Source organism: Neovison vison, chromosome 2 (assembly GCF_020171115.1).
Source record: "Neovison vison isolate M4711 chromosome 2, ASM_NN_V1, whole genome shotgun sequence".
Classification (NCBI taxonomy): domain Eukaryota; kingdom Metazoa; phylum Chordata; class Mammalia; order Carnivora; family Mustelidae; genus Neogale; species Neogale vison.
In genome coordinates, this window is record NC_058092.1 from 27,704,446 (window position 1) to 27,720,286 (window position 15,841).

Consider the following 15,841-nt stretch of genomic DNA (forward strand, 5'->3'; position numbering starts at 1 on the left):
GCCCACATGGCGCTGTTCATACAACAGGTTTTATTGGGGTTGTGTCAGTACAGACAGTCAATACTGCTGTTTTTCTTTTCAAAAAGAAGACCCACCCCCTTTTTTGATTCCCAAGTGCATTTTTCCCAAATCTGTGACACAGGGCACATAATAGGTATGTAGAGAACTAAGCTTCCTATACCAGGTTAGAAATGAAATTACTAATGAAAACATTCAAACCTTAATCTTAAAAAAACAACCACCTAGGAATCAGAATATAAAAAATGCACCAAAGTACCATAGTTTTCATAGTTAAAACTTGGCATCGTTTATCAAAGCTAGTCAAGTGGACACCTGGAACTAAATTCCCATAGACATTTCGGAAGCACCAGCCACCCCTCCCCTAAAGGCTTCTGGAATGACATTTAGCCGAAGCTAAGTTCGGTGAAACAGCTCTTTTTCTGGCTCCCCCAGTGCCCTCCTTAGTCCCCTGGGCTCCCCCTCAGAGGTAATGAATTTCCACCCATTGGAACCCCTCCCTAGCTGGTCAGATGGTGGCAGCTTTGGCCCAGGAAGGAGGCTGAGTAAAGGACCCCACCAGGCTTGGTGTGGCTCTTTAGTTCTCTTGGGTATCCGGGATCAAGCAATCCACCATGAGGCCCAGCCAAAAGCTGTTCAGGTGTCCCTCGCACAGCTTTGGGTTTCACTTTTGAAAGACAAAGTGAGCGGTCAAGGGGCCTGCTTTGTTGGGAGAAGTGGGTTGGGAGGCCAGCCCAGGAACCCAGAGCTCAGTGAACCAAAATTCGGCCACCACCATGTCCAACATGGACAGTCTGGTGCCGGCCAGAATCAGAGCAGTGGAAGACCACACTGCGTGACCCCAGTTCACACTTGGTACGGAGAAGTGGGTTGGCTTGCGGCAGGCTGAGGGGGAGGCCCCGAGCCCCACCCCCCGCCCCAGGAAAGTGGCCATCTTTGCCCCAGCATTAATCTCAGCTTTATCCACTGAGCTTGAACTAGGAGATAGGAGAGGGATCCTGTCCGTTTCCTGCAGGGGGTGCTCTGCTTGGGGAAAACGGCAGAAACATCCCGAGTCAACTCATTCTAAAGGAGGACTGTTGGCACCGTTTTCCTCAGAGTCTCAACCTTCTGGGCCCTAATCCTGCTTAGAACAGGAAATTGGAACCAGAGGGGAGAAGGAGAGGAAGCCCCCTCAGATTAACCCCTCTAGTAGACACACATACCCACCATATGGCTCTTGTTAAAGAGAAGCAGGGGGGAGCCTTCATCATCCCCGAGCTTGTGTGTACCTTGTTCTGAGGGCCGAAAAAGAGGCTCTCTGCCTTGGGGACACTTGGGTTGCGGGGGGGCAGGATACCTTACAATTTTGTATGAAGAAATCAGCCCTCCCCCAGCAGGGGAAAGGAGAGGGAGGGTACTTGAGTTCGCCGCTGGTCGGTCCTGCCCCGTGCCTGCTGCGGCAGTCAGTCCCCAAGGGCTTGCGCGACTGCCCTTCTGCTGAGCAAAGCCAGTGGTTGGGAGGAGCCGGGGAGATGGAGGTGGACGTAAAGGGCTGCCATCGGGCCCCAGGTCCGTGCTCCTCCCGCCACAAACCACCGCTTCTGTGGCTGCAGCTGGAGCAGAAACAGAGTTGGCCCTTTCCAGGAGCCTGCAGAGAAGGGGCCGAGCTCCTGCACCTGCCATGGACAGGCCTGTCGCCACAGCATCGCGCTGGGGGTGCAGTCCTGGCAAGGCGTCCACTCTAGCCACCTCGATGCCCCCCACCCTTTGCTTTCCCCCAGAAGCAAAAACTCTTCATGGGACCCACCATCCGCTGCTGGAATTCCCAGGGGAGCTGGAAGAGCCCCAGCTGAGATCCGAGGTGCCGTCTGGGGGCCAGCAGGAAGGGCAGGGCTTGGGCCTGTGTCTCCCTAGGGGAACGGAATGGGGAGCTCAGTCCCCTCAACGCTCTGACCCAGAGAAGCAGCATCCTTCCCCACCCAGCAGAACCCAGGACTCCTGAGAGGGCAGGGGGCTCCGACAGCGGGGCTGAGTGTCCTGGGGGCCTGCCTACAGTGGGGGCGCAACCCCCACGCTGCACAGACACTTGGGGGAGAGGAACTCAGGCCAGCCTCTTCCAGAAACCACCTCAGCCTGCGTGGAGGGAGAAACCAAACCAGTCTCCTCGGGCCAAGGCCACGGCCGCTTCTGCTTCCGCATCTGTTCAGCCTTTGGTTTTTTCTTTAAATGGAGGTTCTTGTAACTGAGAAGGTCTCTCTACCACTAAAGAGGAGGAGGCCAAGGAGGCAAGGCCCCCGTGGTGTTATGTGGGGCAGAGCAAGAACCCTGAAAAGGAGGAGTGGATATACTCAGTGGAGTAGAGGCCGTTGGCCTGGTCCGACGGCATCTGCACCCAGACCTGGTCGTTGGGCCGCAGCTGGAGCACAGCCCCGCCAGATGCCTGGTCCAGGTAGCCCTTCTTGTACTCGTCGTAGGTGTATGTGGCTGGCACGTTGTTCTTGTACAGGGCCACCCACACGTTGGTGCCCTTGACGTGCACGTGGTAAGCAAAGTAGTAGACCCCGCCCACAGGGCAGGTGAAGATGCCAGTGGCTGGGTTGTAGCCACTGTGGCCGTTGTAGAGAGTCCGGTCAAACTTGACAGGCATGCCCGAGGCGGGGAAGGGTGAGGTGAGGACGGCGGTGAAGGCGGGGGTGGCGTGGGCCGACAGCTCTCCCAGCCCGAACTGCGGCTTGCCCCCCTTGCCCAGCACAGCGCCCTCCACGCCTCCATTGGGCAGGTGCAGGCCGGCAATGCCAGTCTCATCAAAGGCCCCCGGGGCGCCAGGGGGACCGGGAGGCCCAGGAGGCCCGGGAGGGCCAGTGAGTCCTGGGGAACCAGGGACCCCAGGGGGCCCTGTAGGCCCAGTCACTCCCGGTTCCCCCACTTTCCCCTCGCCTGGGGGCCCTGGCAAGCCGGGTTCACCCTTCAGGCCTGGCAGTCCCTGGGGCCCAATAGGACCAGCTGGGCCCTGGAGCCCTGGGATTCCTGAGGGGCCCCTCAGGCCTGGCTGCCCAGGGAGCCCCAAGTCACCCTTCTGTCCCAGGGCTCCTGCCACCCCTGGTCCCCCAGGGCGGCCAGTGAAGCCCGGCTCACCTTTGGGCCCAGTTGGTCCAGGGGGCCCATGGGCCCCAGGAAGTCCCCTCTCTCCTGGGGGCCCAGGTTTTCCAGCCAGGCCGTTAGGTCCCTGGTCACCCCGAATCCCAGGCACTCCTGGGGGTCCTCCGGGCCCTGTATCCCCCTTGGGCCCAGGGGGCCCACGTCTGCCAGGGAGTCCTGCAGATCCTGGAAGTCCTGGGGGCCCCCCAAGGCCCTGTGGGCCTTGCTCCCCTGGCTCCCCATCCTCACCTGGCTCACCCCTGTCCCCCAAGAGGCCTGGGACCCCAGCTGGGCCCCTGTCCCCCTTGGGGCCTGGCAGTCCTGGCACCCCATAGCCAGTGGGGCCTATCAGACCAGGGGGTCCCCGGGTTCCTGGCTCCCCTTTGGCCCCTGCTGGGCCCTGTGGCCCTGGCAGCCCTGCTGCTCCTGGGGCCCCCACACCATCCACCCCGGGGGGCCCTTTTGGGCCCAGAGCCCCTGGCTCCCCCCGGGGTCCCGGTACTCCCGGAGGCCCCGACTCACCCTTATCTCCAGGGGCCCCAGGAAGCCCATCCAAACCTGGTTTGCCCAAGCCAGCTGGACCAGGGAGGCCAGGGGGTCCAGGGGCACCCCCTTGCCCTGGGGCCCCAGGTAGCCCTGGCTGACCCACTCCATTATCCCCCTTGAGACCTCGATCACCTGGGGGCCCCGGCTCCCCCTGGGGCCCTGGCTCCCCTCCGAATCCTGGGGGCCCTGGCACCCCTTGGGGGCCTGGCTTCCCAGGGACAGCAATGCCTGAGGGCCCTGGGAGGCCAGGAGGTCCTGGGGGCCCCCGAAGACCCTGGTCCCCTCGTATCCCTGGCTCGCCCTGAAGCCCTGGCTGTCCTGGTGGCCCAGCCTTGCCTGGGAGCCCTGGGGGACCAGCCTTGCCCATCCGGGAGAAGCCAGGGGGGCCGGCGGGGCCAGGCTGCCCATGGAGTCCTGGTTTTCCGGTGCCTGGTTTTCCTGGGAAGCCAGGAGGGCCAGGTGGTCCCCGAGGCCCGGGCTTCCCAGGCGGACCAGGCTCGCCTTTCAGGTCCATTGGCAGCAGCGGTAGAGGCATTTCTGAGGGGGAGAGAGAGAAAGAAGGGCCATCAGGGGCCCCGCCGGTGGAGACATGGGTCGCATCTACCCACGCCCCCATGGGGCAACACTACATCTCCTCATAAAGGCCACACTCCATCTCCCCCTCCGAGCACTCATGGAAGATGGGGTTTAGGGGTTTAGGTCCGACGGCCCTCTTGGGGGCTCCTAGCACCCGACATACCCAGGCGGCACCTTCCCCAAGAGTTTGGAGGGATTCTCATCCCTGCCCGACCTGTGGGGTGGAATGGCCGCCAGGTGGCGCCAGCAGCCCTCCTTGGAGTCGTCCCACTCCCCCCCCCCACCCCGCCGGCTTCCGTCCCGCCCCCTCCCCACCCCCGCCGAAGACCACCGCTGCCAGCGGGGCGCGCCCCACTTCCGGCCGCTCCGAGGTCAGAGGCTCGGGACCAGCATCAGGAGGAAAAGGGAAGGGGGGGTGTAGATCTCAGGTGGGGATGGAGAGGCTGTGACTGGGGGCCAGGGAGGGGCTGGTGGGGAGTCAGGAGGCAAGGAGGTGTGGGGTCAGGAGCTGTCCAAGGCCCTGCGGGGCGGGGAGGCGCTCACCCAGGTACTGGCCCTTGCCCTCGCGGAAGGGCGGCCCCACAGGTCCTTTGTGCATGGGCTGCACGTACTTCACCGGCGCGTAGCCCGCGGCCCCGCCGGCCCCGCCTCCGGTGGCTGCCCTCGGCCCGCACCCCAGCAGCAGCAGCAGCAGCAGCAGCGAAGACAGGGGCGGCAGAGCCCCCCGCATGGCGTCCGCGGGCGTGCTGCAGGGAGGAACCGAGAGGAGCCGTCAAACCAGCCCCTGCGTGGCTTCGCACCAGGCCCAGGGACTCCCCAAAAGATCCGAATGGAGGTGCTGTACACGAGCAACGCCCGCCGTGTCCGAGACAGCGAGAGTCACCCTGAAGCTCCCGCAAGCCCGCCCGGGACTCTCCATCCACACGCACGTCCCCCAGGACCCTCTCCCCTGGACTTCAGCCGCCCCCAGGCCAGCGGCTTGGCAGCCAGACCCCCCTGCGGAGCAGGCATCTGACCCTGGCGCACCCCTGCTGAGACCCTTGGATGACGAGACCCGCTACCATGTTCTGGGTCCGCAGCCGGGCGGCGGGCTGAGTTCGCCAGAGACAGGAACTCCCTTAAAGCTCTCAGGCCTTGAACAAGTTATTATCTCTGTCATCCCCATTTTCCAGATGACAAAACTAAACCAAAGGGCAGCAGAACTGGGGCCTCCCTGAGGTCTGCCTGTCTTCACATTACATTGGTGAGTCCTCCTGGGGCTCCCTTCTGCCTTCAAGACCAAGGCTGTGGTGCCTAGTAGGGATTCAAGGGTAAAGACTAAAATCTAGTCAGTGCCTGTCTCCAACCCTCTCACCGACCACCCTGCATTCTCTGCCTCTCCACTCTGCATATCTTTGCAGGCAGCCCCACACTTCTGGGCTTTTGCCCCTGCTGTTTCTCTACCCTCAATGTTCTTTCAATTTCCTACTCGTCCTTCAGGGCACTGGGACCTGTCACCTTCTCCTCTGGAAAGCTGACCCCTTACCCCTTTGTGTCCCTGCCTAGCCCTGTCACAGCCTACAGCTCAGCACCCAGAACAAGGCCTGGGTGGGGAAGACTAGAGGTGGACACGCAGCCTGAGCACTTCCACTCTGGGAACCTGTTTCCTCAGGGGATAAGATGTCCTCACAACGCAGATGTGCATCCTCGGCTGAACGGACAGACCGCGGCCGAGCCACCCCGTGGGACAGGATTCAGCCACGCAAAGCAGTGACGTGCCACTTCGTGCTGGGACCCTGGGAAATCTTGAAACCGTCATGCTGAGTGAAGCAGCCGGTCACAATCATATACATGATTCCATTTCTGCGACGTGTCCCGAAGAGGTAAATGTAAAGAGACAGAAAGTGGACTGGTGGCTGCCTAGGGCTGGTGGGGAGGGGAGAAGCAAGCGATCACAAAGCAGGCGGGGTTTCCATCAGAGGTGATGAAAATGTTCGCAAATTGACTGTGATGACAGCTGCCAACATCTTAAAACACATTTTAAAAAATTATTGAATTGGACACTCTAAATGGGCCAAGTGTATGATATGCAAATTGTATCTCAACGAAGATGTCATTTATTTCTGCGAGAGAGAGCAAGAGAGAGAGAGCGAGCTCGAGCAGCGGGGCGGGGCGGAGGGAGACGGAGAAGCAGACTCCCTGCTAAGCAGGCCTCCATCCCAGGACCCTGGGACCACGACCAGAGTCGAAGGCAGACGCTTCACCAACTGAGCTGCCCAACTTAACCAACTGAAATGTCCTTTTTGAAAAGCTGTACTAACATCCTGCTTCTTGGGGCAGCCTCGGCGGTCGGAGACACTACCAGGTGCCCCTCCATGGCACTTGGAACATCCAAGGAAAGTCCCACGGTCCCTGCCTCCCTGCTCCGGCTCCCCTCCCCCCGGGGGCCTCTCCCCACCGGGCGCCCGACTGCAGGAGGGTCTGCGGGTGGGTTGTGTACCCCTGTACCTGGGGATGCATGTGGGGAGCAAGGCCTTCCCCGGGCCTGGGCTAGGTCCTGCGGTTAACGTTCCTCCCAGCTCAGTGTCGCACCGAGCTCCGAAGGAATGAATGCCAGGCTCCGGAGAAGGCCGGTGAAGCTGCCAGCCCAGCTCTGCCATCAACCTGTCTTGTGACCTTGGGCAGGCAGATGTCCCTCAAGCTCCCCCTAAGCCCCTGAAACAGGACTGTCCGCCACCTGTGGGGGTCTCCGGCCCAGGGCTCTGCGGGCTCTACCTCACCGAGTTCTCCCCCTCGCCCGAGGCTCACACTGTTCTTACCCCCGTTTTGTAGATGTGGAAACGGCAGCTCAGGCAGCGCGAACCTTGCCTGGGACACCGCCCTCACAGGCACCCTGTTCCGTCTGCACCGTCTGCACCGTGACTGACACCAGGACTAAGAGGCCGCAGCCTATGGGCTCGGTCCTCGGGGAGGTCTGGCTGATGGAGGCTCCGGCCGGGCACTGCCCTAACCTTGCAGCCCCGAGAGGCTTGCCTCTCCTGCTCTCCACGCGAGGAAACACACACGGTCCGAGCCCCTAAGCACACCACATGGTCTCACCTCTCTGGAGAAGGATGAGGGTCCTCCTGCATTGGCCATCTGCGCTGGGCAGGGGAGGGGAGGGAGGACTGGAGTAGGGGTGCTACCCACATACACAGCCAGAATGTTCTGCCTAGTGGGTGGGCAGGGAGGGTGGGGGAGCAGGCAGAGGGGGCGGAGCTTGCAGCAGAAAACAGGGAGAGGTGAGAGGGCAGTTCTGGCCTGGGTAGGCCACAGGCCAAGGTCATGGCACTGCCACCCGTGGGCTCAGGATAGCCCTGGCTCTGGGAGCCCTGACCCTCTTCCCATACGGAGCTGAGGCCAGTGAGGGGCGAGAGGGCAGATCAGGCTCAGCTGGAAGGGGGCTTAAGGCAGAGGACTGTGGGGGAGCACAGGCAGACAGGACACCAAGGCCAGAGCCCCAAGTCCAGCCAGGAGCCCAGGCAAGCCCCCCGCCCCTAGCAGCCTCCCTACCTTCCAACCTCCTCGGCCATGCCAGGCTCTGGGAAGCATGCCTCCCTCACCCCCTCGTGAGCTGTGCTGTCCCGGTTGGGGGCAACAGGACGGCTGCAGGACCCGGAGCAGATGTCCCCTCTGCAGGGAACAGGGGCTGCAGGAGGATGGCAGCTCCCACTCGCCGCTCCAGGGCCTCCGGTCAGGCACCCGGCTAGTGCTTTGTTCAGTAAATGCTTCCATTCCCACAAGGCCCCTGGGAAGGAGGACCCCCCCACACCCCTCTTCTCTTTCTGCAGATGAAGAGCCCGATGTTCAGGGAGGTACAGCGATGTGCCTGAGGGCGAGAGCGGGCAACCACATCTGAGCAGAGGTCTGTGAGAACTGGCGGGCGGAGGCAGCCAGGACAGGGCAGCAGCTAAGACGGACAGACAGACAGGCTCCAGGCTGCCTGCCTGCAGGTTTGAGGAGAGAACATCACTCCAGCTCCTGGAGGGAAGGCTAGGGAGCTGAGCAAGCCCATGGCCTGGAGAAGGAGTGTGCCAAGCCTGTTCACGGGGCTGCCGAGAGGGACCGTGTCTCTGGAATGGCCCGTCGTGACAGCCTCGTGGGACACACTGCCCCCAACCCAGCCACCCTCAAAGCCGAGGGTGCCTGGGTGCTCCGCGTCCCCTGCCTCCTCTCCGCTGCCTACCTTGGCCCCAGCTCCCTGAGGCTCTGTGCCTTCTGGACATGGGCCTCCAGACTCCGACTTATCCTTGCACTTACCCCCGGGAAGCCTGTCAGGCACTTGTCCTGGTCCCCACCCAGGCCTGTAAGCCCCGTCACAGCTCTGCAGCCCTCTTTGGCTGTGTCCCTCTCTGTCCCCACTCTATGCCCAGCACAGGACTTGGCTGGCACACAGTGACCCTTGATAGAAGTTGGATGCGCTCAGGTCACTGGAAGTTTAAAGACCACACCGATAACTTCCTCGCTCCTTTTCTTTGTGCAGATACGTTTCATCGCCCTGGGAGCCCCCCTCACCCTGGGCCAGGAGGACACAGGTGAGCTAGAACGCGAAGAGGTGAGGGCACACTCACGTGGCCTCCGTCAAAGAACTTGAGCTAAGAGCAGCCTGCTCAGGAAGGAAAAGTGCAGAGAAAAGAACAATTCACTTGCTTGGTCCTTGTTCTCCCCTCTAGCAGCGGTAGCCAAGCAGTATCAGGGTTCCAGGCCGGCTCTGCTGTGCGACCTTGGGCAAGCCATCACCCTCTCTGGTGACCTCCGAGGGGGGAAGGCAGGAGCCGGGACAGCTGGGAGGAGGCCCGGCTGGCAGGGGCATGAGGTGGGCTGCGGAAGGAGACGCTGATTCAGGGGATGGAGCAGTGGCGGCGGCCGGGGAGCCGAGGTGTTTGCACAGCTGCAAGTCCTTAGTGGGGATTTCCCCCTTTTCAACAAATCCCCGTAAAACAGCGTTTTGTCCAAGTCAGCGTTTTGTGGCAGCCTGGGCCTCCTCCTGGGGCGGCCAAGGAGGCTGGCTGGGAGCACAGAGAGCTCCAGGGTCTTTCAGACCCATTCGGGGTAGGGGGAGGATGGGGCACCAGCAGCAAGAAGTGCCACCAGTGAAGACCCCTCTCCTCCTGGACGGGGGTTGAGGGAGGGGCAGAGCCATCAGCTAACAGTGACCCCCTCCCCGCCCACGCTGGCTCTCCGGGGGTCCTGTCCCAGGGGTGACCAGCAGAGCCCCCCATCCGACGGAATGTAGAGACCTGCCTGCTCCTTGTCCTCCATTTCACAGACGACCTACCAGAGGTCCAGATGGAATGGCGGGGGTGGGGGGGAGAAGGCTCCCGGGGACCATGCAGAAGGGAGCCAGTGTGGCCCTGGTGGCCCCCCTCCTGGGCTGGGAGGTGGACAGAACGCAGTCCTGCACAGCCCTGCACATCGCAGCCGGGCTGGGGGAACGTGGGGAGCCACAGCATCCCCGGGGCCGCCAAACCACAGGTATGTTATGAGACACTTCCTGTTGTGGAGACATTTCTGCGGGATCAGGATCGCCAGCCCCGCTTGCTCCCCTGGTGCCTCCGCTCCGTCTCCCCACCGGCCCAGCCTCCTTCTCTGCTGTCTCCCTGGTTCTCTGGCCCTGATTCATTTCTCCTGGTCTCTGTCTCTCTCTCCAGCCCTGTCCCTGCCCCCTCAACAGGTGAGTAGCAGTTCTTGCTCAGGCTCTCTCTCTCTCGGGGGTCCGGCCCTGGGGACCCCTAAAGCCCTCCTACCTGCCGGCAGCCCCTGGACTCCTGTTCCAGCACAGCTGCGTATGAGCTGTGTGATTTGGACAAGCGACTTAACCTCTCTGGACCTCTGTGCCCTCACGTGTGAAAGGATTCCCTAAGGTGATCGAAGCCATTGTCCCCTCCAGGTGTGCCGCTCTGTCCCGTTACCCTGAAGGCCAGAAAGTTCTCCCTTCAGTCTCACTTCAGTTTCTCTTGCTGCAAACCAACAGCTTCTCCAACCCTGAAAAATCTCAGCTGACTTGCTGCCAAAGGTCAGGGCCTTATGAAAGTTCCAGAGTCCATTTTCTGGTCTTCCAGGCCTTTCCCTTGACGGCTCCAGAAGTGGGACGGACCGGGGGTCCCACGGCTGGCTCAGGACTAGGGTACACTCATGGATCTCGCACAGGAGCAGAGGAGCTGCCCTCCTCACCCACTGGGCATGATGCCCGCCCCCCATTGCCCCGCAGGCAGCTCCCCAGGCCCTCCTCCCCCACCTCCTCCCTCGCTTGTGGGAATTAAGGAGCTCTTTCCTGTCCTCCTTTTTGTTTCCTTCTTTATATTTTATTTATTCATTTGACAAACACAGAGGGAGAGAGAGCGAGCGCACAAGGAGAGAGCGACAAGCAAGGAGAGTGGGAGGCACAGGAAGAGGTAGAAGCAGGCTTCCCATTGAGCAGGGAGCCCAACTGGGATCATGACCTGAGCTGAAGGCAGAGGCTCAACTGACTGAGCCACCCAGGCGCCCCTCCTGTCCCCCTCTACTGAGTCTCAGATGAGAAGGGTGCGTGCCTACTCAAGGCCCAGCCCCCTACACACCCCTTCCCCAGGGCCTCCGCTGTCTGCATATGACCCCCACCCCCACCCCATCTCCAGCCTCTCCATCACCTGTCCACACAGGCCCAACTGACCCCTGACGCCAGCCACCCTCATTTCTCCCCAGCCTTCTCAGCCAAGTTCCTTCACAGACAAGGACTGTCTCTAAACTTCATCCGCTCTCTGTTCCCTGCCCCCCACAGTGCAGAATCCTGCCTGGGGGCCTGCTTTCCTCCTTCCTGGAAAGGCTCCTCCTCAGCTTCTCCACTCGCTTCCCCTGCCCACTCTGCAGACCCAGGCTTGCCCCAGGGAGCTGGCTCAGGCCTCACCCCTTGTCTCTGGGTGTTTCTTCTACAGTTTCCAGCTCTTGCCAGGCAGGCCTGCAGTCCCAATCCCACCACTGAGGGTTCCCACATCTGTCTCCAGGTATGACCTCACCCTGAGTCCGACTCTAATGTTCAACTCTGAGCTGAGCATTTTCACCTGGCTGACCCTTAGACACCTCTGCCCGAACTGTGGTCATTATCTTCTCCCCATTACTTGCTCTTTCTCACTCCCAAGTGCCCAGGCCAGATATCTGGACATCCTTCTGACCCTTCCTTCCTTACAGGGCAGTGAGGAATCTCTCTAGCCTGTACAGTGCCTTAGCGCAATTAGAAAGGGGTACCCCTCCTTCCAGCAGATTCGGGTACTCTCATTGCCTTGCCTTTCCTGGGTGCCCTTGTACAGTAACCAACCTGTACAACTGTACCTGACGGCTCTGTTCCTTTACACACCCAATCCAATCCTGTAGGCCCTCCTCTACCTCTCTCACTTCTATTCCTGCCTCTCTCTCCCCATAATGTCTGCCGTAATACAGACCTTATACTCTCCCAACACACAGCACAGGAAAATCCCGGCCAGTTAGTAAAGGTTTGTTATATTAAGTCGCCAAATCCTCGCCTGCATGATCATAGCAGTCTCCCCCGCCCCCCCCAATCCTCACTCAGCTTCTGTTTTTCCATAGATACTCCAACCACACTTTTTAAACTTCAGTGTGCGTCAGATAAAACACAGGTTCCTGGGCCCCATGCCCAGGGATCCTGATTCACTGGGTTTGGGGTAGGGCCCAACATCTGCATTTCTAACAAGCTCCTAGGTGAGGTGATGCTGCCTGTGTGTGGACCACACTTTGACACAGTTCTGCCCATGGCCCTCCCCTGCTCTGGATTCTCCAGTGGCTCCCTAGTACCGACTTGATAAGTTCCACACTATTCTGCAATTTGAGTGGCTTTGTGGAGGAGAAGGCATACGTCAGACTCAGTAGGATGTGGGTCAATTAAAATGGAGGAGGTGGAGCGGGCAGAGGTTGATGGTGAGCTTGGCAAAACCCTGAGATCACCGTGGGTCACGCACTGAGTTAGAAGGGGCGGGGAGCAGCTTGCTACAGGAGTCATGTGGGTGTGTGCCGCGCGCATCTGTGCCCCTTCCTCTGTGTCTCAGTGTCACTAAACCCAGAGCCTCACCTGCCTGTGCCTCTCAGGCATCTCCCGAGTGTCTCTCTCATCCCGTCTCTGTGTCACTGTCCTATTTCTGCCCATCTCTGGGACCCCTTTTGTCCCTCTCCTCTCCTATGTTCTTGAACCTCGATCCCCGTCTGAGTTCTAGCCTCTGTTAAGTCTCTAGCTGTGGGTCACTTGATGGGACCCTCTGGCAGGCCAGTGGTTATGGCCCTAATGCCCAAGCTGATGTCAGTTCTGTGTCAGACCTCGCTGGGTGAGACTTGTGGAGTCCAGCGCCTACAGCGCCCGTGAACTGAGCTCTCTGTCCTTCAGGATCAATTGGAGACTCAGAACCCCTCACGCCTCAAAGCACAGGCACAAGGATTGCTCTAAAATCAAAGAACCACCTGGAATCTGGGACTTGGAGGATGGAGAGGGGAGCCAGGTGGGGGCAGGGCTGTCTGGGGGCCACCTCAGCTTCCAGGTCGATGGCCGGACTGAGGCATTGCTCCCTGCCCACCCTGCCTCTCCTAACAGGCCTCAGATCTGCTAAGAGTCCCAACATTCCTTCCCTCTGCAGGTGAGGCTCCCGGACACAGGGGGCTCAGCCCGGGAAGCTGCGCTGTCGGGAGGCTGGGAGGGGAAGTCAGAGCTCTATAGGCCAGAGGAGTAGTGGTGGAACATTTCAGACTAACAGCAGCACATCCAAGAGGCAGAGAACTTCGGGTCTGGAACTCGACAGGGAGAGGCATGGACTAGAGATAAAAATAGGCCCTACAGCCAGATTGCTGTAGCCTGGTCAAGGCCATGGACCCTCCCTTGGGGAGAGCACCCACATTTAGGGGTGGGAGGAGCCCCCTGCAGCCCTGAGCCCCAGTGTCCTCATATCCAGAAACCTCAGCCTGTTCAGTATTTCCTTCTACCTGCTTACCTGGCTGCCTTTGCCTCACAGCCCTCTCTGCCCAGAGTTCCCTTCCGATCTTTCTCCTCCAAGCAAACATGTTATTCCTCATTTAAGACAGCTCATGTGCTTCCTCCTCCAAGCAGCCTTCCCTCAGCTCCTCCTCCTGGGCACCCCTCCCCAACCCCACCCCTGCCTCATCTCTGACTGGGGCTTGGCACACAGTAGGTGCTCAGTAGGGTCTGCAGCCTGGGTGCACCAGCTCCAGGCCTCGGACACCCCCCACCCCCCGACACACACACCTCCAGCCACACCCACAGGATGGCTTCCCAGAGGCCTTTGTTCTTTGTGGTTCCTCCAGAGTCCTTCTCAGCTCTGGGGCATAGGCGGCTTGGGCAGGATCTCCCTCCCCACAGAGGATGAGGTCCATCTCCCTGGCTCCAGAGGTTCCCCAGCTCTGAGAGTAAAAGGTAGAAGCCCCACTACTCTCCTGGGGAGAAGCATCTTGGGGCAAAAAACTCTTCCAGGGAGGAAGGAACAGCCAGCTCAGGGCAGAAGAAGAAGAGGCCCAGCAGTGGGCAGGACTCAGAGCAGTATGTGTCCTCAGGCAGGTGGCCAGGGGACTGGTCCTTCCCTGCCAAGGGGCTCAGGCCTCCGCTGCTGACATCGACCACTTCCCAGCAGAGGCTTTGAACTTCTGAGCGGACAGAACATGGAAATGCTCCCCCGCCACCGCCAGCCCCCAGCCATCCCCAACCCCCTGCCCGGCCTTCACGGCAGCCAATCCCTCGCCTTCTGGTTCACATTCGCAGCCTTTTCCGGAGCGCCACCCGCCGCCCGCTGCCTCCTCGCGCCGGCCAAGATTCCAGAGCCTTCGCGGCTTCCCTGCTCGGTGGCGGCGGCAGGAGGAGCCGGGCTGGGCTGGGAGGGGGCCTGGCGGGAGCGCTGCCAGGCCACTGCACCCAGGCAGGCCAAGCAAACACAGGCCCCGCCAAGGAGCCGGGGCGAAATAGTTCACAAATGAGAAAAAGCTGCTTCCGAGTTGGGCTGGGGTTTTAAAGCCCGGGCCACAGGGAGCTGAGGTCACCTGTGCGAGAGGGGCTGCCCGCTAGGACACCCTGAGCCTGGGAGGGGCTTCTGCTGCAGCAGGAGGGAGCCAAGTGAGACAGCAGCAAGCACCGGCCTCATCCAGCCGCGGCTGTCAGAGAACCCAGCCCCCATATCCAGCTTACCTCTCAGGTCCCAGGGGCCTCCGAAGGTCCCAGCAAAGCCAAGGCCTGGGGATGAAAGAGGGAGACAGACAGTGAGGAAGCTGCCGGGAGCCCAGAAGCCTCTGGACCCTGACCCACAGGCCCCCGGGCCTGCCGCAGGTCTCTTACCTGGAGCCCCTGCTGGAAACTGGCCCCAATTTCAACCCCTCCTCTGTGGGAGCCCAAGGGAATGGTCTTCCTTTATTTGTTCCACGCACACTTAGCAAAGCCCATCATGGGTGCCTGGGTGGGGGCAGTGGAGCTCCTCCTGTCCCCGGGCCCGGGCTGAGGAAGCTCCTTCTCCACACTAGGATCCACACTGGAGAAGTCCCTATTCCCTATCGGGCCCTGGGCTGGGGGGGCCCCTTCCACAGGCTAGGCTTCCTGAGAAAGCTCCTACTATGTGGGGAACCGACCAAGGCTGGGCCTTGGGGCCACAGAAACAGCTCAGCCCCAGGCCCTGCCCTAAACTAGCGTTGGACAAGGGCCCGTCACACAAGTGGCTGACATCTCCCAGTTGCAGGAGCCCAAAGGGGGGGACCATTGCCTCCCCCTTGAGCTTTTCCAGGGGCTTCACGGAGGAAGGGACACTGGAACTGGATCCTGAGGGGTGAGCAGGAGTCTGAAAGGCAGACAAAGTCAGAAAAGGAGTTTCAGGCAGTGGGAAGACACTTGGCAGATACGGGGAAGGTCCAGAAGGACCATGGGGTTGACAGGACAAGCAGGGGCCCAGAAGGCAAGGGCGACACAGTGAGGAGCCTTGAATGCCATGCCTGCATGTCTTTGGAAGGCAATGGGGAGCCACGGGAGGTTGCTGAGAGGGGAGGGGAGGTGGGCAGAGCCCTGGATGCCCAGGTCCCCGTTTCTGCCTCCGTCAATCATGCCTCGTCCCTGTCACACACAGCTATAGACAAGGGAGCCCAGGCTGGAGCCCAGGCCCAGATGGGACTTCCGGGTGGGTGGGGAGGGGACACCTAGCCAGCCCACCTGGCAGGGAGGCCAGCCGCAGAGTCACTTTCTCCCCCAGCTGCTTGCTCGCCTCTGCCCGCTCCCATGGAAACTCTGACACCCCGGCCCTGTCTCTTGCTGCACAAGCAGCCAGATGCCGAACCCAGCAGCTCCCAGGCTTTCCCTTGGATTCGGCTAAGACCTGCCCCCATCCTCACCATCAAGCTTTGAGACCCTAGAGGTGCGCCGTGAGGCTCCTCTCTGAGGGCCCAGGCCGGCCCACGAAGGCTGAGCGCGAGGTTCTCACCGGCCCGCTTGAGCCCGGCCGCTCTCCATCCCACTGCCCCAGCCCCAGCTCCAGCCCCAGCCCTGGGCTCAGGGAATGAGGAAGGACTCAGGCGGGATCTGGGCTTCAGAGGATAACTT

General features: G+C 60.9%; 1 protein-coding gene across 1 annotated transcript; it reads right to left on the bottom strand.

Moving 5' to 3' along the window:
• Positions 1-11: 11 nt before the first annotated feature.
• Positions 12-4,990, bottom strand: COL8A2 (collagen type VIII alpha 2 chain). The gene is made up of 2 exons (XM_044236365.1): positions 4,804-4,990; positions 12-4,221 (listed from the first exon to the last, which is right to left on the bottom strand). The coding sequence occupies exons 1-2, from the start codon at positions 4,988-4,990 to the stop codon at positions 2,303-2,305; spliced, it is 2,106 nt and encodes a 701-aa protein (XP_044092300.1). The 3' UTR covers positions 12-2,302.
• Positions 4,991-15,841: the final 10,851 nt, after the last annotated feature.